Source organism: Anomaloglossus baeobatrachus, chromosome 1 (assembly GCF_048569485.1).
Source record: "Anomaloglossus baeobatrachus isolate aAnoBae1 chromosome 1, aAnoBae1.hap1, whole genome shotgun sequence".
Taxonomy (NCBI): domain Eukaryota; kingdom Metazoa; phylum Chordata; class Amphibia; order Anura; family Aromobatidae; genus Anomaloglossus; species Anomaloglossus baeobatrachus.
In genome coordinates, this window is record NC_134353.1 from 620,178,255 (window position 1) to 620,200,921 (window position 22,667).

At 43.1% G+C, this 22,667-nt stretch overlaps 1 protein-coding gene across 1 annotated transcript in view; it reads right to left on the reverse strand.

Annotated features, from left to right (window-relative positions):
* The window catches only part of LOC142245804 (contactin-associated protein-like 4), a 795,990-nt gene that overhangs the window by 10,223 nt on the left and 763,100 nt on the right, over positions 1-22,667 (reverse strand). Inside the window, exon 23 of the mRNA XM_075318773.1 lies at positions 15,864-15,935. Within this exon, the coding sequence (XP_075174888.1) occupies positions 15,864-15,935 (72 nt within the window). The remainder of the gene's footprint in view (positions 1-15,863; positions 15,936-22,667) is intronic.

The following is a 22,667-nucleotide window of genomic DNA, read 5'->3' on the forward strand; positions in this document are numbered from 1 at the left end:
AGTCTTGAGGCCATATTGTGTTGCAGTAGCATATATGAGTCTAAAGCTGGTGTCACACATAACGACAACGACATCGCTGTTACGTCATTTTCTGTGACGTAACAGCGACCTTGTAAGTCGCTGTTATGATCGCTGCTTAGCTGTCAAACACAGCGACGCAGCAACGATCATAATGTCGCTACATGTGCAGAGAGCAGGGAGCCGCGCACACTGCTTAGCGCTGGCTCTTTGCTCTCCTAGCTACAGTACACATCGGGTTAATTAACCCGATGTGTACTGCAGCTACATGTGCAGAGAGTAGCGCACACTGCTTAGCGCTGGCTCCTTGCTCTCCTAGCTACAGTACACATAGGGTAAATTACCCGATGTGTACTGCAGCTACATGTGCACAGAGCAGGAGCCAGCACTAGCAGCAAGAGCGGCAGAGGCTGGTAATGAAGGTAAATATCGGGTAACCAGGGAAAGGTCTTCCCTTGATTACCCGATGTTTACGCTGGTTACAGCTTTCCGCAGCTGCCAGACGCCGGCTCCTGCTCCCTGCTCGCTTCATTTTGTCGCTCTCTTGCTGTCACACACAGCGATGTGTGCGTCACAGCGGGAGAGCGATGACGAAAAAATGAAGCAGGACATTCAGCAACGAGCAACGACCTCACAGCAGGGGCCAGCTCGTTGCTGGATGTCACACACAGCGACAGCGACGGGACGTCGCTGCAACGTCACAGAAAATGGTGACGTAGCAGCAACGTCGTTGTCGTCGTCGCTGTGTGTGACACCACCTTAAGCATAATTATTGTTCAGGCCTGGACATATTTTATAGAATTAATTGTTGCAGGTTTGACTGAGATAACAGCTACCAGTCTACCTGCTATTCTTGTATCTGAACCCGGTTATTTTTAACTGTGTGTTTCAGATAGGCTTCAAAATTGTGTGGAATTGTTATCAAAAATGTTTTAATAGTATATAATAATAAAGGTTATATTTTATTGTACTGTCCACACAGCCAGTGAATTTTGAAAGGCCACTCCGCCAGGAAGAAGCCATTACTTCCAAAGAAACATAAAAAAGCCATAATAATGTTTGCAAATGCACACAGGAACACAGACCATAATTTTTGGAGACATATGATGTGATCTGACAGAACTAAAATTGAACTGTTTGGCCATAATGACCATCGTTACATTTGGAAGAAAAAGGGGGAAGCTTTGAAGCCTAAGGGCATCATCCTAACTGTGAAACATGGGGGTTGCAGCATTATGTTGTGGGGTTGTTTTGCTGCAGGAGGCACTGGTGCATTTCACAAAATAGATGGCATCATGAGGATAGAAGATTATGTGGCAATACTGAAGCAACATATCAAGACATATACCAGGAACTTAAAGCTTGGCGGCAATGGGTGTTCCAAATGGACAATGACCCATAGCATACTGCCAAACTGGTTACAAAGCGGCTTAAGAATAACAAAGTCAATGTTTTGGAGTGACCATCCCAAAACCCTGATTTCAACCCTATTGAAAATTTATGGGCAAAGCTGAAAAGGCAGGTGCGAGCAAGGGGACCTACAAACATGGCCCAGTTACACCAATTCTGTTGGGAGGAATGGGCCCAAATTCCTACCAACTATTGTGAAAAGCTTGTGGAAGGATATCCAAAATGTTTGACCCAAGTCATACAGTTTAAGGGCAATGGTACCAAATACTAATGAAATGTATGTAAACTATTGACTTTGCAGAAAGTAATAAAAATACTTTAAAACATTCTCTCTCATTATTCTGGCATTTGGCAAATATAAATAATTTTGGTTCCTAATTGACCTAAAACAGGAAAGGATTATTCTGATTTCATGTCAAGAAAATATGCAGATGTTCCTTTTTAGATAGTGTATGTAAACTTCTGGTTTCAATTAAATATCTATAACGTTTTATCAAAGTCAAATACCAGAAAGTATCAAAAACAAAGCAGCTTTATTTAACACATTACATAGCAAAAATAGACAAGAATAACAGCTTAAAAAAGTGACAAAAACACATGTAAAAAATGAGCAAAAACCTGCAAATAACCTAATTTACATACCAGGTGCAAAAATGCTGCAACATCATAAACTCACCAAATGCTCATTATGGTAACATAGCCTAATGTGTGTGAAGTTTGATACAAATTGTGATTTGGGTTCACACAACTTGCTTTATAATAAATCTCAAGAAAATCAGAAAATAGGTAAGAAATATCATCAAGGCATTAAAGTATTGTGGTTGTTTTAACAGTCATTTCTAACAAAGATCCTCTTGTTTCCATGTTCAACAAAGTGTTTTTTCCCTTTTTCTTTTACTCATGATTATACAATGCATACATTTTTTTAAAAAAAAAAAATATATACATTTGGAGTGAAAATCTATTCATATTGACTTAAAAAAAAATCAAACTATATGGATTTTTGGCCATTAGAGTGATTTAGAGGGTATTCCAATAGGCATGTCCATTGATCACACAGTAATAGTCTGGAGGCTGATGGCATCACTGTTGTCTAAAATAAGTGATTCCCAGAATTTGATTTTAGAGATAACTACACATGTGAAACTATGAGTGACAAAAATACGTGTAGCAAAACTAATAAGAATACTATGTCCCATTATAATTTCATTCCTGAAGAACTATTTATTTTCTAGTCAATGGAAAGTATCCCAGTTGTCGCACGCATCATCTAACTTTTTGGAATACCAATTTAAGGTTTCACTGGTTTCAAAGTGCATGAATATCTTGAAAAAAAAGTTTTAGACTATTCCAAAACATATTACTATCTGACATGATATATATTGTATTAATTCACACAAGTTCACTGGTCAGGAGGACAAAGAAAAAAAAAATAAAAAATGTTGAAAGTTTAAAATTTGTTTTGGTTCACCACAATAAGGTTAAAAATATGATATTATTATTGTAACTAATGAACAGTAGTTAAAGGGTTCTACAGAGATGGTAAAAAATACACAGTGTGTCCACCCATAGCCTGTCCACCACCATTAACTTGAGAATGGCGGCAGCTATAGGCATAGAAGTGGTGTCTAGGTATAGTAAAGTAGCCATGCGCTACGCAATGAAACCACCTATAGCGCCACCTGGTGGAAAACAACAAAGTTAGCATTTTTATCCCGAAAACGGAATGAGATAGAGAAAAAAAGTGAATTACAAAGTTGTAGGGCATCATCAATTCAATATGAATCGACACCTTGCATACAGAAATGCTATGATTAGAACATGTAAAACTCACAAGGCTGCGGACGTGAAGCGATACCTCATGGAGACCTTCCTACAAGTCATTGGGTATGATGGCTGCGTGGAGTGGCCTCCATGCTCACCTGACCTGACTCCATTAGACTTCTTTCTGTGAGGTCACATCAAACAGCAGGTGTATGCAACCCCTTCACCAACATTGCAGGACCTACGACGACGTATCACAGATGCTTGTGCAAATGTGTCACCTACCATATTGCACAACGTGCAGCAAGATACAGTATGCTGCCCAGAGTTCAGATGTGCATTGCAGCTGACGGTGGCCACTTTGAGCATCAAAGTTAAATGAGCGCCATATGCATGACCAGCATTCAATGTTTTGGGGAGGTCATGGGTTTCATATCATAGCACTTCTGTATGCAAGGTGTCGATTTGTATTGAATTGATGATGCCCTGCAGCTTTGTAATTCACTTTTTTTCTCTATCTCGTTACGTTTTTGAGATAAAAATGCTAACTCTGTTGTTTTTCTCCAGGTGGCGCTATAGGTGGTTTCATTGCGTAGCGCATGGCTACTTTACTATACCTAGACACCACTTCTATGCCTGTAGCTGCCGCCGTTGTCAAGTTAATGGCGGTGGACAGGATATGGGTGGACACACTGTATATATAAATTTCTGAATACCTCAACATAGCAAATCTTGCTCATTTTGACTAAGGAAGTATAGAACAATAAAATATCTTCCATCTTGTTGCACTTTCTTCAAGATCTTGTAGAATAATACCAGGTAAAGTGCCAGTGAACATGTGCATTTGGAAACTCTGTCTCCTCCATGTGTAGGCAGATATGTTTCCAGTGAATATACTGATAAAATACAGCAGATAACAAGGGTGATTAGGTAAGAAAGGGCAGCTTAGGCTGCAATCCATCCAGAATTTTTAAATGTTATGAAGCTACTTTGACCTGGACTTAGTTTGAAAGTACTTGGAAATGTTACGTCCCAGTCACTGTCAATTGAAAAGCCGGTACAAAAACACTTTTAAAGCAATGCTTCTTGATAAAAAAAAACATATTATTTTTCCATATAAACATGTGTTGAGAATAATCTATCACTCTTCTCATCAAAGTGAAGTTAGTTCATTTGGGTGTCATATGTAATGGAGCGTCTCGGCAGAACATGGTGAAAACGGAGCCTTGTATGAATTGTTCTAATGGAATAATTTCACATTGGTGACAGTGCTGATGGAATTTTCTTAGCACATTTTTATATGGAATATAGGGAATTTCTAAATTGATATTTATGCTAAAGATCGTTTTTTTACCGGCTGTTTAATTGAATGACAGTGCATGATGTATCTTATGAAAGAGTTATACAGTGGTGATTGACTAATGAGGGGGTGTATTATGAATGAAGGGACATAGTCTTTGTGGAAATGAATTTATTATCTCTGTGTCACAGAGATTCTTTCTGCATATGCTGAAAGCCACTTTTCTTTTTCACATTCTAAGGGTTCGGTTCCACTTATGTTTTGCACGGGCGAGTGCAATCCAATAAAACATCAGCTTGCTCTCACTCTAGTGCTAAACTATGGGGCAAAGTCCATCTGCGATTGATTTCTCATGCCATAGCAGCATGCGGAATGGATCGCAGCATGCTGCATTTAGCAGTGAATGGGAGTGTGCGAAACATCGCACTGCACTCGCTTAGTAATTCGAGTGCAGTGCGATATACGCGGAGACAAGCAGCAGAGGAGATGGGGAAAAATGTTCCCTCCATCTTCTCCGCACCTGTGATGCGATTGCAAGATCGCATCATAGTCGTCTGACCCTCAGCTGACACCCGCAGCAGAGGGTCATTAGCATATCGCTTCTGATGCTCTTGCATGGGAAGCTATATGCTATTGGAACCGTACCTAAGAAAGGTTTCTGTTAGTGTAGCAAGAAGGTGGCCATTTAACGTACTATTGTGCTTAGCTTTTTAGACAAAATACACTACTCACAAAAAGTTGGGAATATTTTGCTTAACTATGAAATTTATGGAAAATATAAAAAGTTCACGCTACAGTGATATTTCATCAAGAAAGTAAAGGATTTATGTAGAGGACAGGTAGTTTCCTCATTTCCCTTTATTGAAACAAAAGTCTACAATAGTGGTGGCTATACCCCTCCAAAGTGTCAATAAAGTGTCTAAATAACTTGTCATGTGGCCTTGAGCATCAATTACAGCTTGACAACATAAGGGGGCTTTACACACTACGACATCGTTAATGCGAACTCGTTGGGGTCACGGAATTGGTGACGCACATCCGGCCGCATTAGCAATGCCGTTGCGTGTGACACCTATGAGCGATTTTGCATCATCGCAAAAACGTGCAAAATCGCTCATCGGTGACATGGGGATTCTCAAAAATCGTTACTGCAGCAGTAACGAAGTTGTTCCTCATTCCTTCGGCAGCACACATCGCTCCGTGTGACACCACAGGAACGAGTAACCTCTCCTTACCTGCCTCCAGGCTGCTATGCGGAAGGAAGGAGGTGGGCGGGATGTTACGTCCCGCTCATCTCCGCCCTTCCGCTTCTATTGGGCGGCGGTTCAGTGACGCTGCTGTGACGTCGCTGTGACGCTGAACGAACCGGCCCCCTTAGAAAGGAGGCGGTTCGCCAGTCACAGCGACGTCGCCGGGCAGGTAAGTAGTGTGACGGGTCTGGGCGATGTTGTGCAGCACGGGCAGCAATTTGCCCGTGTCGCACAACAGATGGGGGCGGGTGCCCACGCTTGCGATATCGGTACTGATATCGCAGTGTGTAAAGCCCGCTTAAGTCTCATATAGTTCACAAGAGTTATTGTCTGCTAAGGCATGGCATCCCACTCTTCTTGAAGGGAGGCTCTCAGGTCATTGAGCTTCTGGAGTATAGAGTTACGAGCCTCTACACAGTCACTCAGTTGATCCCATAGGTTTTCTATGGGACTTAGGTCTGGAGAAAGTGCAGGTCACTCCATTTGAGGTACCCCAGCCTCCAGCAGACATTCTCTAATAATGTGAACTTGATGAGCTGGTTTTGTTGTCCATGAAGATGATATTAGACCTGTGTTGTTCATGTAGAGGCACAGTGACTGGATTGATAATGCTATTCAAGTAGTATGGGCTTCTTTGTCTGTATTAACCCCTTAAAGACCCATGACGTATTGGGTGCATCATGGATCGTGTCACTATCATCGCCGCGGCCTGCCGCGATCCGCACACATATCAGCTGATTTCAACAGCTAACATGTGTGACTTCAAGTTACGAGTGGAATCGCACTCCACTCGCAACTTTTAACCCCTTACATCTCGCTGCCAAAATCTGGCAGCGAGATGTATATGTGTATGACCATTACTTTTACTTACCGATGCTCCCACCGGCAGTCACATGCGTGATCACGTGACTAACGGTGGTTGCCAAGGTAGCACAGGGTCATGTGATGATGCCTGTAGCTAACATGAGTCACTTTCTCTCAATGTTGGCACAGTGCAAGCACTGAGAGTAAAGCAGCATATCTGCAGATCTCGGCTCTGTAACTGAGATCTACAGATAGGGCAGAGCGATTGGATTGTTGATCTATATTGCCCCCTAGTGGGACTAGTAAAATAAAAAAAAAAAGTTTTAAAAATTAACAATAAAAATAAAAAACCTAAAAGTTCAAATCACCCCCCTTTTGCCCCATTGAAAATTAAAGGGTTAAAAAAATAAAAAATACACATATTTGGCATCGCCGCATTCAGAAATGTCCGATCTATCAACATATAAAATCAATTAATCTGATCGGTAAACGACAGTAAACATATTCAGATTCAGATCCTGAATCTTCCTTTTTGTCTTATTGTCCCTGGGCCTCCTGATGATCCGAAAAGGGGCGGGGAAACGCGTCGAGGCCGTTCTTATAGCACTCATCTCAAGGGAAGTGATTCTTTTTTTATGATTTATTATGACTAATATGCTTATCTAGCTTTATGATGTAAATTACATTTTTCTGGACTTAAGGGGGAATATTTTGAGCTGATGTGCTATCTGTCACTGTCAATACGGACCCAGTCACTTTATTGCCAGGGCATTGTATATATATATATATATATATATATATATATGTTTACCTTTGTTTTTTTGTCCCTGTGTAAAGTATACAGCAATCAAGGGCTGTGAAAAGGCATTATAATTTGGTCACGTTAACAGGGGACTGGGACCCAAGTTATATCTTTTAAGGTGACAGTCTTTTATTGTTATCCATGAACATTAGCAAGTAGTCTCTGTATAAGAGACACAATAACCCCACTCCAGAATAATTCATATTTGCCATTATTGTGTGTATTTGGTGTTTTTCTATGTTGGTAGGGTGATATAGGGGTGAGTGTGGGTGAGCGGGGGCGCCCGGATAAGTTAGGGTGTCATACCCTCCGTTGATAGGCAGGGACTATAACAGGGAAATGTTAATCCAATATTAACTGACACATACCCTACTGCTCCAGCTTCAGAAAGTTTACGGCTACCTCACATCACATTGTATCCCCCTTATATTTGGTACTTATCTGTCTACCCAGGCGATTTTAATTGAATTAATAAAGAGATGCTTTACAGGGATATGTAATGTACTATTGTTAATTGGCTTTGAGACTATTCCAAGATTATTGGCTTTGTGAACCTTGTCACTGTATTACTCACAAAGTGTAGGACAGTTCTGAATTGACTAGAGACATCTACCTACATTGTAACACCACCATAACCAAAGGATCGCCTGGTGATAAGTGATTGATGCATAGCGCTCTCCTTGATATCTCCAACATCGTTGGCAGCCATAATTTCTGCTCAGCATGAATCAACTTTCATCAGTGAACAGAACTGAGGCCCACTGGTCTCTTGTCCAGCATAGATGCTACCTGATTCATGCAAAACGAGGACGCCTATGCCTGGTGGTGTGGTCGGGTACCCTTACAGGTAGTCTACGATGCAGACCATGCTGATGTTTTGAATTGTTTTATATGACACTTGGGTGCCTCTCACCTCCCTTAAATGTGCCTGGAGTTGTGTGACATTTATCATCCGATTCTGAAGGGCATTGCTCACAATGAAATTGTAATCAGAGTGGGATATGGCTAAAGGATGTCCAATTCTATGCCTTTCTGTCACTTTTCAAGTCCCTCTGTATCTCTGTTGCAACCTGCTGACACTCTGTGCCACTCTAAGTTCACTGGCCACTTCCATCTGAGTACATACTGCTTAAAGCCTCACAATGACGAGATACTGTTGATCAATTTTTAGATGTCATCTTGGTCTCATGATGTCAAAATGGGAACAGCATGATGAGAAGGACTGTTTAAATACCAATGCTAATTGAACCCTGAAATTCATTCGGTGATTCATTGATCAAACACCAATTGCTAATGTTGACACTTGTAGAGAACAGCAAGTTGTTCAAAAAGTACTTCAACATTAAATAGTTGGATATGTGCATACAAAAGTTTAGAGGTCACATTGCATTCATCTGAAAAGTTAGACGGCATTTTAGTTCATCCAAAAGTTTCACCCGAAAGCCAAATATCTCTAACTTTTTGTGGATACTGTAAGTATGACTTCCAAAGTAGTTATTTTGGAACATATTCACATTACTTTTAGTTTTATATATTCTATATTTTTTCTGTTTCTTGAGAACCCATTTAAACGTCACTTTAATTTTTATTTCATAAATCAGTAATGCACATGAAAATAAGCAACTTTGTAATCTATCTTATCAGACAAATTTGCTGCTTTTTCTGGAAAAATTAATCAGTCCCAATTAGTGACGAACGAATTCGCAGAATAGTACGGTATTTGGGGTATTCGTTATATAGCAAGTATAGTTGTGCACAAAAGTTTACATACCCCGACAGATTTTTTGCTTTCTTGGCCTTTTTTCAGAGAATATGAATGATAACACAAAAACTTTTTTTTCACTCATGGTTAGTGGTTGTGTGAAGTCGGAAGTCATTTATTGTGAAGCTACTCTGTTTTCTCTTTTTAAATCATGACAACCAAAAACATCCAAATGACCCTGATCAATAGTTGACATACCCTGATGGTTTTGGCCTGAACACATGAACAGACGTTTGAGTGGCTAGTAAAGGTATCATCTTCACCTGTGACCTGTTTGCTTGTAATCAGTGTGTGCATAAAAGCTGAGTGAGTTTCTGGGACCCAGAAAGACTCTGGATTGTGAGTCATAGAAAAAACAAAAGTATTGTCAAAGGATCTATGGGAAAAGATAGTTGAAGGGATACAAAAAGATATCCAAGGAATTGATAATGCCACTTAGCCGTGTTCAAACTGTAATTAACGAATGGAAAATAAGGGGCTCTGAAAAAATCAAACCACAATCAGGTATACAAACAAAAATTTTAGCCACAACTGCCAGGAAAATTGTTCTGGATGAAAACAAAGACACACAAATAACATCAGCTGAAATACAGGACTCACTGAAAACTAGTGGTGTGGCTGTTTCAAGATGCACAATAAGGAGGCACTTAGAGAAAAATGGGCTGCATGATTAAGTCACTAGAAGAAAGCCATTACTGCGCAAATGCCACAAAGTATCTCACCTATAATATGCCAAACAGCACAGAGACAAGCCTCCAAACTTCTGGAACAAGGTAATTTGGAGTGATGAGACCATAATCAAACTTTTTGGCCACAACCATAAACGTTACATTTGGAGAGGTGTCAACAAGGCCTATGATGAAAGGAACACCATTCCTACTGTAGAGCACAGAGGTGGATCCCTGATTATGTGGGGATGTGTGAACTACAAAGGCACAGGCAACTTGGTCAAAGTTGAAGGAAAGATGAATGCAACCCGTTATCAGCAAATACTGGAGGCAAATTTGCACTCATCAGCCCAGAAGCTGTGCATGGGACGTACTTGGGCGTTCCAACATGACAACAATCCAAAGCACAAGGCCATGTTGACCTGTCATTGGCTACAGCAGAACAAAGTGAAGGGTCTGCAGTGGCCATCTTAGTCTCCCGACCTCAATATCATTGAGCCATTCTGGGGAGACCTCAAGTGCGCAGTTCATGCAAGAAAGACCAGGAATTTACAGGAACTGGAGGCTTTTTGCCAAGAAGAATGGGCAGCTTTATCATCTGAGAAAATAAAGAGCCTCATCCACAACTACCACAAAAGACATCAAGCTGTCATTGATGTTAGAGGGGTCAAAACACGGTATTAAGAACTGGGGTATGTGAGCTTTTGATCATGGTCATTTGGATGTTTTTGGTTGTCATTATGATTTAAAAAGGGAAAATACAGTAGTTTGACAATAAATGGCTTCACCTAACCACTAACCATGAGTGGGAAAAAAAGATTTTGTGTTATCATTCATATTCTCTGGAAAAAAGGCCAAGAGAGCAAAAATTCTGTTTAGGGTATGTAAACTTTTGAGCTCAACTGTATTGATGTATTTGACTTGCTATATTGAAATGTCCCGCCTAGCATGTTTGGTGGCTCATTTGCAGCCACTAAATGGGCTTCTTCTTAACCAATCACAGTAATGTCACAGCCATCTTGGTTATGGCATTACTATGATTGGCTGGCCTCACAGCATCATAAGGTCTGTAAAAGCCTTCAGCTGCCATTTTGCACACATTACATCTGGACCAATATTGTATCAGCGTAGGTATAGAGCAAGCAGCTGCTAGGGAAAGCATAAGCCTCTTAATAATACAAAAAGCCCTTTCCAGGGCTACCTGCAGTGTAAGTCAGTGTAGCATACGGAGGGACATATTTCCGAGCAGGGACTGTATTTAAAGCAGTGTGTGTCACTACCCCCAAAGTACTGTCCAGAATCCAGAATACAATAGCTCTTCTAAAAGCTGATAGCATTGAACAAAGTCACAGTCGGGAAGGAGAGATTCCTGGATTAGGTAGGGAATTGTAACCTGCTTCCACAATATTTAGGGGTTCAAAGCCTGACTTGTGCCATCTGTCCACATCAGCCACATTAACACATTGCTAGTGGCTATTGCAAATAGTTACAAAGCAGTACTCTATCATTTACTGCTGCCTGATGTAATAAAGCACATTCCTGTTTCCACATGGCAGCCAAGCACCCCAGTAGGTGGGAGGAACACCAGGGTACTAAATTTGTGTCTTTGGGTCAAACCACTGCCATGTCACCTGTGCTACGTCCTTCACAATCTGCTGTCCACAAGGTGCAATTGCACAGACACAGCAAACATCAACCACATCAACTTCCTTGTTCAGTGAAGTGTCCAGTTGTCCATGCCTGAGATCTTGGGAAGGAAGCGTAAATACCCAGCCACACACCCACAGGACTGGCACAAAACGTAAAATTGCACATTGCCAAATTGCTAGCCGTGGAAATGTTGGCGTTTAGGATTGTGGGAACACAGTTTTTCCGTGATCTCTTGGATGTGCCTGCCCTATGATACAGTGTTCCCAGCTGCCACTACTTTGCCGATTGTGCCGTCCCAGCATTACACAAGCATGTGTTAAACAATCTCATCCATACCCTGACCAACGCCATAACCAGAAAGGTCCACCTAACAACAGACACGTAGACAAGTTGTTGTGGACAGGGATAATACATATCTGTCATATCAGAGTGGGTGAACCAAGTGGACGCTGGGGCAAAGTCGCAAACTGTAATATCATACATCCTACCCACACCAAGAATAGCAGGCCCAACTTCTACCAGCGTTTCCGCCTCATCATATTCCACTTCCTATTTCCTCTCCTCCTCCTCCTGCTCCTTATCCTCTACTGAATTACACTCCCTATCACTACCAAGCTGGGTGCTGTGTAGCAGCACATCAGCAAAGCGGCAAGACGCTCTGCTGAAGCTGATCTGTTTAGGCCACACACTGCATCAGAGCTGTGGCAAGGTATAAAAGAGGAGACCGATCAGTAGCTCTCCCCGCTGCACCTCCAATCCAGCCTGGTCGTTTGTGACAATGGGCCTGTTGACCAGGTAACCTGGTGGCAGCTTTAAGGGTTTGCAAACTGGTACACATGCCATGCATAGCTCACTGGCTGCACCTAGTTGCTCAGAAATTTATGCAAACATACCCTGACTTGCCATACCTACTTGAAAAGGTGTGCTGTATTAGTGCCCATTTCTGTCATTCCTCTACCGCTTTTGCTGGTCTTACCGTGCTGGAAAAGCGCTTTAATTTGCCAAGTCACCGACTTATGTGCGACCTGCCCACGCGGTGAAATTCTACATTCTATATGTTGGCAAGGATTACTGAGCAGCAGAGGACAGTAGCTGAATACCAGCTTCAAAATGCCCATCAGACTGAGAGTCAGCAACCCCACATAACAACTGTTGAGTGGGTGCGGATCGCTGATCTATGTGAGGTTCTTGATAACTTTGAGTACTGCACCAAGCTTGTGAGCAGTGATCAAGCTATTATCAGTTTAACCATCCCACTGGTGTGTCTGTTGAAACAATCAGTGCATAATCTCAAAGACGAGGTTTGAGTGCCCAGCATGTGTCTATGGAGACAGATTTCCCAATGGGTGATATTACCCAGCCCAGCCAATATTTTGAGACAACATTGGGTGATGATGAGGAGGATGAGGAAGATGAGGAGAAAGAAGATTTGTTTTTCTATGCTACCCAGGGGACTCCCATTGTTACACAGGGGACTCTCAACCCCAGCTTCATGTCTGTCCAGCATGGATGGGTTAGAGAGGAGAAGGTGGAGAAGGAGGAGGCGAGTCAGCATTAGGAGTGGATGAGTATTGTTCCTCCTGGTGGGGACACAGAACCTTTGCCTGATTGTCGCTTGGCCCACATGGCAATGTGGCAAGACCCTTGCGTAATACACTTTTATCTAACAACCTTTACTGGTTGGCCACCTTTCTGGATCCACGGTACAAGGACAAATTTCCTTCTCTCATTTTGGAGTCATCAAATGGTTGCACAATGGAATCTTTTAAGAGGGTCGTTGTAGATTAGTTGATGAAAACATCACCCTCAGACAACGCTGGTGGCAGAGTTATCAGCCCTTTCAACATTAAGGATAAATGGAGAGAGACACCAACACCAGGGCCAACAGAGGTGGGGGGAAAATGTGCGCAAATTGAGCCATTTCCAATAAATCAGGACATCAGCAAGCTCAACCTGTGCCTGTAACAGTGCCAATGAGGGAGAAGTTGCACAACATGGTCAAGGTGTACTTAAGTGACCATACCTACGTCCTTTCTGATGCTTCAGTTAACTTTAATTATTGGGTGTCCAAGCTGAACACTTGGCCTGACCTCTCCTTTTATGCCTTGGAGGTACTGGCCTGCCCAGCTGCTAGTGTGATGTCAGAGCGTATTTTCAGTTCTGCTGGAGCAATCATCACTGGCGCTCATGCCTCTCCCCAGAAATTGCAAACAGACTTACTCTGATTAAATTCCACAAGAACTGGATTTCTCCACAGTTTGCAATCCCTCCAGATGAGAATAAGCCAATCTAAATTCCCCCAAAATGTTAATTTTGACTACTACTGTTAACGTCCATGCCTTCCCATATAAAAGCCGTTTCTTTCCTGCGTCAACCATGACTCAGTCCATAGGGCTAATTTTTGTAAACATTATGCACATTGTGCAGTGGTGGACTCCTACTCCAGCATAACTACTATTTGTCAATGGAGGACCTTGTGATGGTAAATGCCTGCGTCAACCATGACTCTGGCCAAAGGGCTAATTTATTTTAACAGTGCCCATCGATGTGACAACTACATCCCTTCCATTCTGCAAACAGTCTGATTTCCATTTTTTTTCTTGAGAACTGCAAAAAAATTGAAGGAGTGTTGCATACAGTCAAATGCTAGAACGATAGATAGCTGGATAGATAGATAGATAGATAGATACATAGAAAGACATATATAATGTCCCTGCATTTTGTAATCTTGCACTCTTTAGTGCCTTTCATATGGCATCAAAGGGTGTATAGCTTTTTTTTCAGCCACAAATTAATAATTTTCCCCAAAAAAACGACGTGGAGTCCCCCCTATTTTTTGTACACAGCTGGGGTGAAGCATACCGCAGCTGGCAGCTCTTCCTTGGCTAGTAATCCAAGACAGAGGGTACACAACGTTGCTATTTTAAATTAAATTAAATAAATATTACATCAAGCCCTGACATTAATGATATCACGGAATTTATCAGATATCCGACATCACTAACCATGTCAGTAATAAATAAAAAAGACAACAAAAAAATTATTTGAAAAAACACTCCCCAAAACATTCCCTCTTTCACCAAGTTATTGAAAAGAGAAAACAAATCCAGGTCCAGCTTAATTCAATAAGGGGGTTCCACGATGATCCATACCATACTCACTGTCCCAGTCAATGAAGAACAGAATGTTCCCCATTGGCTGGGAGAGCAGTGCACTGACCTGAGCTAACATCACTAGGTCAGGCCGGATCACTTCAGGGCATAACAAGCGGTGACATTATGAGTTTAGCTGAGTTCATTACCTGCAGTGATGAACTCTGCTGAACTCGTGACGTCAGCGCTCGTCACTGAGTTCCATGGCCACTGAGTTCTCACTTGAACTTTCCCTTGAGCCCGTGATGTCACTGCTAGTCACAGTCTCGGGCCGCCCGCGAGACTTAATGTGAGGACGCGGCATCATGGAAGTCAGTGACGAGCGCTGTCATCACGAGTTCAGGGGAGATCATCACAGCGGGTAATGATCTGAGCTTACCTCCTAAAGTCGGCGCTCATCATCCCGCAGCTGCTCACATATTGCTGTGTGAGTCAATGCGGGGCTGGCAAAGGGCAGTGCGATATAGACGGCAGGGGCACCAATAGACTGAAGCCACACGGAAGTTTTTTTGTGTGACTTCAGGGGATCCCAGAAACCATATGTGAGTCAGAAATGCATGCAGGCATATTCTCCAGGCTCTCTCAAATGAGTTTCATCACTTTCCCATCCATTTCAGCCTTTTCTTCAGGCCCCCAGACCTTTTTGTTGGGTCCAGCAGAAAATTACTCGCATTTCCCATTGACTTGCATTGTACTCACTATTCATAACAAATACACAAATATTATAAAGTATTCGTTACGGGCATAAATTTTGGTATTCGCCCATCTCTCTTCATAATCAAATTCTCAATTCTGAGGTTAACTCTGTATTCAGTGAAAACTTCCAATTACTGAGATAAGAGATGGCAGTTGTTACAGATGAGATTTTATGGTGACTGTAGAAGGGGGGCTCTTGATGCAGAGGGAGGAGCTAGAGGCAGAGCTGGTGAGATTCTATGTAGATAAAAGACATAGGAGGGGAGGAGCTCGCCTCTAGCTCTGCTCTCCTCCCGTCTACATAGAATCTCATCAGTAACAACTGCCAACTACTATTTCAGTAATGGGAAAGTATTCATTGAATACAGATTTTTCCGCACAATTGAGAATTTTGATAATGACTGATCAAATTTGAAAGAGAAAGAAGCAAATGTGTCTGACTTATGAAATAAAATTTAAGAGAGTACTCTTTGAGGATTTTTTTCATATATAACTGCATATATTGACACTTGAAAGAAATGGCTCTTTATACATTTTTTGCAAAGTAATAATTTAGGCATTACTTATTTATAAAAAAATATTTTTACCTCCAATAAGTGCAAAGCCACTTTTCAATGCATTACTTAATTGTTCTCCATTTTCCAGTGTTCCAGAATGATCTGCAAGAGGTGCATAGGATAAACAGATAAATAGGATGATTTTGTGATGTATTCTTGATTTAAATTATAATTTTAAATTAAAGTTCAGCTTTGAACATAATAGATTGTATAAAAAGTGAAGAGAGATAAAAATAGCAGCACAAGCCCAGACATAGGGTTAGTGTGATAACAATTAGAGGGGTACTAAAATTAGGTGTACAATTTTTAAATAGTATGAGCAAATGAGGCTTTAACACGTTCTAATATAAAACCTGCTAAAATGTTACCACTGGGACTTCACTGTGCACATAACCATAAATACTGTACAAGAAAAAGGCAAGACAGTTAGCACCTCTTAAAGAGATGGTATAGATCAAGCAAACACAAAATGCAGTGGTACTCTGCAAGCACTCAGTTGAGAACTCTTAAGCAGGCTTTACACGCTGCGACATCGCTAGCCGATGCTAGCGATGGCGAGGGTGATAGCACCCGCCCCTATCGTTATGCCGATATTTGGTGATCGCTGCCGCAGCGAACATTATCGCTATGGCAGCGTCACACGCACTTACCTGGTCGGCATCGGCGCTGTGACTGCCGAACAATCCCTCCCTCAAGGGGGAGGGACGTTCGGCATTACAGCGACGTCACCGCGACGTCACTAAGCGGCCGGCCAATCAAAGTGGAGGGGCGGAGATGAGCGGGATGAACATCCCGCCCACCTCCTTCCTTCCTCATTGCTGGCGTGTGGCAGGTAAGGAGAGGTTCCTCGTTCCTGCAGCATCACACGTAGCGATGTGTGCTGCCGCAGGGACGAGGATCAACTTCGCCCACATGACAGCAGTGATATTTGAGAATGGACCCCCATGTCAACGAGGAGCGATTTTGGATGTTTTTGCAACGATCCAAATTCGCTCCTAGGAGTCACACACGAGATCGCTACAGTGGCCGGATGTGCGTCACAAAATCCATGACCCCAACGAGATCGCTATAGCGATCTCGTAGCGTGTAAAGCCCGCTTTAGAATATTTTTATGTTTTCAATTGCAATTCTATTGTACTATGAGTAAAGATTTAATGTTCTTTGCACACACTTTTCACAACAAGTCTTAGCTTTCTTTTAGGTCTAAGACTACACAATGATAGGTAAGAACAAACTGTATTACATATTAGTTAAAATGGCCAATGGCAGGAAGAAAGAGTGCAAGACTAAGATGGAGAAAGTTACCACTCTCACATTTACAATGCAAAAAAATCCAAATCTGCATTTTTTCATATCTTAGTGAATACAGTATGTTGCAAAATTGGTATTTACGGTATTTGCATGAATATGATAAACTCCCATAAAGCAAGATTCTGTTGATCTTTTTTATGCACTTTTTTAATATTGAATAGTTTTATACGGAACCTGTCAATCGATTCATGCTGTTCAAACCATGGGCAGCATGAATCAGAGCCTGGCTACACTTTTGCAGTCAGATATGTTTTTTTTTAAATTGATCCGTTATTTCAGAGAATACATCCGGTCGGGGACCATAGGCAAAGACGAGATTAATCTGGTGCTGTCCACAGCTGTCTTCTCCTTGCAGGTATTCAACAGGTCTCCTGATGCACAATATAGTTAAGAATGGCACTGCTGATACTGATTATGGTGCTCTGGTAGAATCCAATCTGTCATGGTTTCGTCTCCCCTACCACATGGCTAGGGGGTGAAGCCTTTCCCTGGGCCTCATTTCCGGTGAAATGGGTTCATCTCTGGTGAACCGACGCTGGCTATAAGCTAAGCTCTGCTCTGCTGTAATTGCTGGTCCCTGTAAGTGTTTGATAGTGATCTGTTTCCCCTGTGCTCCTGTCCTCTGTCTGTGTCTCATCCCCTTGATCTGTCTGTCTCCCCTGAAATACCTTCGTGCCTTCCTGCCCGCTTCTTGTCCTCTTCCCCTCCTACCTCCCCTCCTCGGTTGCTTTCTCTGGTAATGACCTTGGCCTGACCCCGACCTTTCTCCTGCATGTCCCTCTGGTCTGTTACTGCTTCTCCTGTGTTCGACCTGGCCTGTCTGACCATCCGCCACACACCTCGTGGCATCTGCTCCCCCTGCTGGTGCTGTAAGGTATTGCATCAGCCCACAGTGTGCTTCAGCTCCCCGGCTAATTTGTGCACTGTTTCTATCCATCAGGACTCCAGCTCCCCATGCTGGTGTCCTGATACAATCCCAGAAATTAAACACATCTATAACCAGGCACTCCAAATTGGTTAGAAAAGAACATTTTATTTATGTAGAAGCAAGTCCAGTTTGGAAAAGAAGATATTTTGGGCATAACATTTGACCTTCATCAGTTCACATGCTGCTATGGGGAAACTGCCTGGATATGTGTCATCAGTGATGTGCAAGCGGCATACACTGCTATTATGAAGTGCACATATCCAGGCAGCACGTGAACTTATGAAGGTCTGATGTTATGATTGAAACTTCTTTTCAGAAACTTGCTGCCAAATAAAGAACAGTATTCATTTTGCACCAGTTTGGAGTCTCTGGATGGACACACATGGGAGAAACCTGTCAGTCAACTAGAACACTGCAGGAAGAAGGTTTCCGGTCCTCACAGCTGCTGGTAGGGATTCTTTAAGGGAATCTTTAAAGTTTCTTGAGTTCCCAGGTGCTGGGACATCTGGAAATTGTGAGCTCCTACCAGAGGTCACAGCCTCCAGATGTTCCAACAGCTGGGAACTCCAGGAACGTTAAATGCTCCATTAAAGGATCCTTTAAGATTTCTGGGCATCACAGCTGCCAGGAGACCCAGTGGATGTGACAGCTGGTACTGTTTTAGGTTACCAGAGCTCACAGTCTCATGACAGGTATCAACCTGGTAACATAAAAGGAGCTTTTAAGTTTCTGGAGTACCCAGTTGCTGGAACATCTTGTGCCTTTCAACTCTAGTAAGAGTTCACAGCCTCCAGATGTCCCAGCAGCTTGGAACTCCAGGAACATTAAAGGTTTTCCTAAAGTCTCTTTAAGGTTTCTGGGTCCCACAGTTACCAGACTGTTGGACTGCTGTGCCACAATTCAACAATCCGGCAATCTGGCTGACGAGTTACAAGAGTTCACTGAGGGCAGCGGGAAAGCCCATGAGTGTAAACTCTGGTGACTTGACTGCCGGATTGCCGGAATTCTGTGCCACCATGTCCCGCAATCAGGCAGCGGGTTCACCGGTGGTCACAGTTGATACAGTGGGATTCCGGCTGTGAACTCCAGTGACCTGACTTACATCACCGCTTATCTCAGCAGGATCTCCAGCTGCCCTCAATGTGTCCAAGGAGCTGCAGTGATCGGTTGTAATTTCCATCACTGCAGGTTCCGTATATAGCAGAGCCAGCATTGTTTGGATTATATTGAACTTGCAGGGGTGTTTTTGAGGTTAATAATTTGGTGAAAGAGGGTGTATTTTTTATTTTTTAAAATAATGGATTATTGTGCTTATTTTTTTTATTTTTACATACAGGGTTGGTAATGGGGGAAGTCTTATGGGTGCTTTACATGCTGCGACATCGCTAACAATATATCGTCGGGGTCACGGTGTTTGTGACGCACATCCGGCGTCGTTAGCGACATTACAGCGTGTGACAGCTAGAAGCGACGATCAACGATCGCAAAAACGTCAAAAATCGTTGATCTTTGACACGTTGCTCCTTTTCATAATATCGTTTGTGGTGCATGCCGCTGATTGTTCATCGTTCCTGTGGCATCACACATTGCTATGTGTGACACCGCAGGAACGATGAACATCTCCTTACCTGTGTCCACCGGCAATGAGAAAGGAAGGAGGTAGGCGGGATATTCTGCCCACTCATCTCCGCCCCTCCTCTGCTATTGGACGGCTGCCTTGTGCCGTCACTGTGGTGTGTCACGAACAGCCCCCTTAGAAATGAGGCAGTTCGTCGGCCACAGCGACGTCGCAGGGAAGGTAAGTCCGTGTGATGGGTGTAAGCAATGTTGTGTGCCACGGGGTGGGTACGCTTGCTAGCGATATCGATATCGCAGCATGTAAAGTGCCCTTTAGTCTCACAGCCTACATCAACCCTATATATTACCGCGATTGCCATCACACCAAGGCAAGCAGGATAAGCTGGGTAAATCACGGCAATTGGCCCATCTAATATATTCTCCAATTGTGGGGAAGCTGCAGACTGCTATTTTTAGACTTTGGAGGGCTCAATAACCATGGACGTTTCCAGCCCAAGAATACCAGTCCCCTTCTGTCTGCTTTATCTGTGCTGGTTATCAAAAATGAGCTGGAGCCCAGGTCATTTTTTAAATTATTTATTTAAATAATTAAAGAAAATCATTGAGGGGAGCTTCTATTTTTGATAACCAGCACGGATGAAGTACACAGCAGGGGGCTGTAGCCCACAGCTTTCTACTTTACCTGCACTGATTTTCATAAGTAGCCAGGGGACCGTACACCATTTTTGTTTTTACTGCTCTTGCCAATCAAAGTAATGCCTGTAGCAAAAATGGTTATGGCATAAGTGTGATTGAGAGGCAATCCTTGCATGTTTAGTGGCTGAAAATCAGGTTCCAAACATGCAGGCAGGGGACTTAAAACTCCAGAGACAAATACCAAAATCGATGAGTAATTAATATCCTCAATACCTTAATATTAGTGTGAGTAACAAATAGTGATGAATATATTCACTCATCTCTAATTATCATAGAATCATAGAATCATAGAATGGAAGATTTGCAGTGCTTTTTTTGCACCGGTACGGCGTACCGGAAAATCTGAAGAGTGCCTCTGGCTCTGTCCACATGGCTGATTTGTAAACTATACAAATTAGCCATGTGGAGCGGAGGCGCAAGCCAAAGGCGTATCTAGGGAGGAGCTGGCGGGGCACTATCGGGCTGCCTGATGCAGAGGTGTGGAAGTCTGCTGGTCAACTGTCCTTGTATCTGTCAGACGCGAGGACAATTGAAGCAGTGATCCCTGGCACTGACTTCCGGGTCAGCGCGACGGCTTTCATGTGATCAGGTCAGCTGATCAGACTGCTGACCCGGAAGCTAGCGCCTCAACGCAGAGGTGGCAGAGAAACGCTGGTAAGTGCTCCACTGTGGAGCTGAAGAAGACACGGAGGAGGAACATTATGGGGTGAGAAGGGAGTATTTTTGAAACAGTAGGGGGGAGAGAGGGTGGGGGAGGGAACTATCTGTGGACACACTATGGGGGGACAGAGGGTGGGGAATGGGAACCATCTGTGGACACACTTTAGGGGGACAAAGGGTGGGGAGGAGGCAATATGTATATACACAGTATGGGTGGGGGAGGGAACTATCTGTGGACAGAGTATGGTGGGAAGAGAGGATGGGGAGGGGGGAAGTATCTTTGGATACAGTATGGGGAGAGAGAGGATGAAGTTTCATGCATGGGGAGAGAGAGGATGAGGTTTCATACATGGGGAGAGAGAGGATGAGGTTTTATGCATGGGGAGAGAGAGGATGAGGTTTCATGCATGGGGAGGGAGAGGATGAGGTTTCATGTATGGGGTGAAAGAGGATCAGGTTTCATGCATGGGGAGAGGGAGGATGAGGGGTAATGCATGGGGACAGAGGATGAGGTGTAATGCATGGGGACAGAGGATGAGGGGTAATGCATGGGGACAGAGGATGAGGGGTGATGCATGGGGATAGAGAGGATGAGGTTTCATGCATGGGGACAGAGAGGATGTGGAGCAAACTTAAAAGAAATTTTGAGGACACAGAATAAAGAGTGACATGGTATGACGAGCAAGTGGGCAGGATGGGGAGTGAGGTGGAAAAGTATATGGAGGAGGTAGTGAGAAGACATTAAGGGATGAAAAGAATGTGAGGGACACAGAATAAAGACTGGGTAGTGGAAGGGGGTGGTATGGAAAGAGGGCAGAATGGGAGGACAGTGTGAGGTTATAGCAAGGAGGGGGAGTGTGATGAGGGCACAATATAAAGACTGGGCAATATAAGGGGACACAGTGTAAAGGACACTGTAAACAGTAGGCTCAGTTTGGAAAGAGGGAATATGCAGGGCATGTACCATGAGAGGGACAGTATGGGTCATATTTTGTGCAGAGAATACGGTAAGGGGCCATTTTTTATTCTGGGGCACAGTGTAGGGCAGATATTTTTAAGTAGAAGTATTATAATCATGCTGCTACTTTTAGGGGTATCGTGTCGGGATGTGTTACAGAAGACCGGAGAAGATGGAAATCTGCAGAGACGAGATGCGAATGTGAAAAGTCATCATTGCGTCAGGACAAGATGAAGAATAGAAAGAAATGACTAGAGACAACATCATCTATAAGGTATCTGAATTTAAATGTTTATTTGTTATACTGACAATGTCTTATCATTAGGCCTTGGTCCCACTTGCGCATTGCTTCTGATGTGAGCGCAATGGGACCCCCACTGATCAGCTGATTATGGTGCAGGTGGCCGGAAATGCTTATTTATGGATCTGCTCCGTCCTCTGATGGTGTCTGCGGCCGGGTACTGCACATCCACCTCATTGATTTTAATAGGAGACTGCTGCCACGATCAGAAGACGGCGCAGGTCCAGAACTGAGCACTTCCGGCCACCTGCCACCACCGACACCTAGAGAAGAGAATTGGCGGGGTTGCCAGGTGCCGGACCCCGACCAGTCAGACATTGGTGACCTATACTAAGGAAAGGTCATTAATGTTAAAGTAGTGGACAATCTCTTTAATAAAGTCGTGTGCTGTCCGACAAGTTA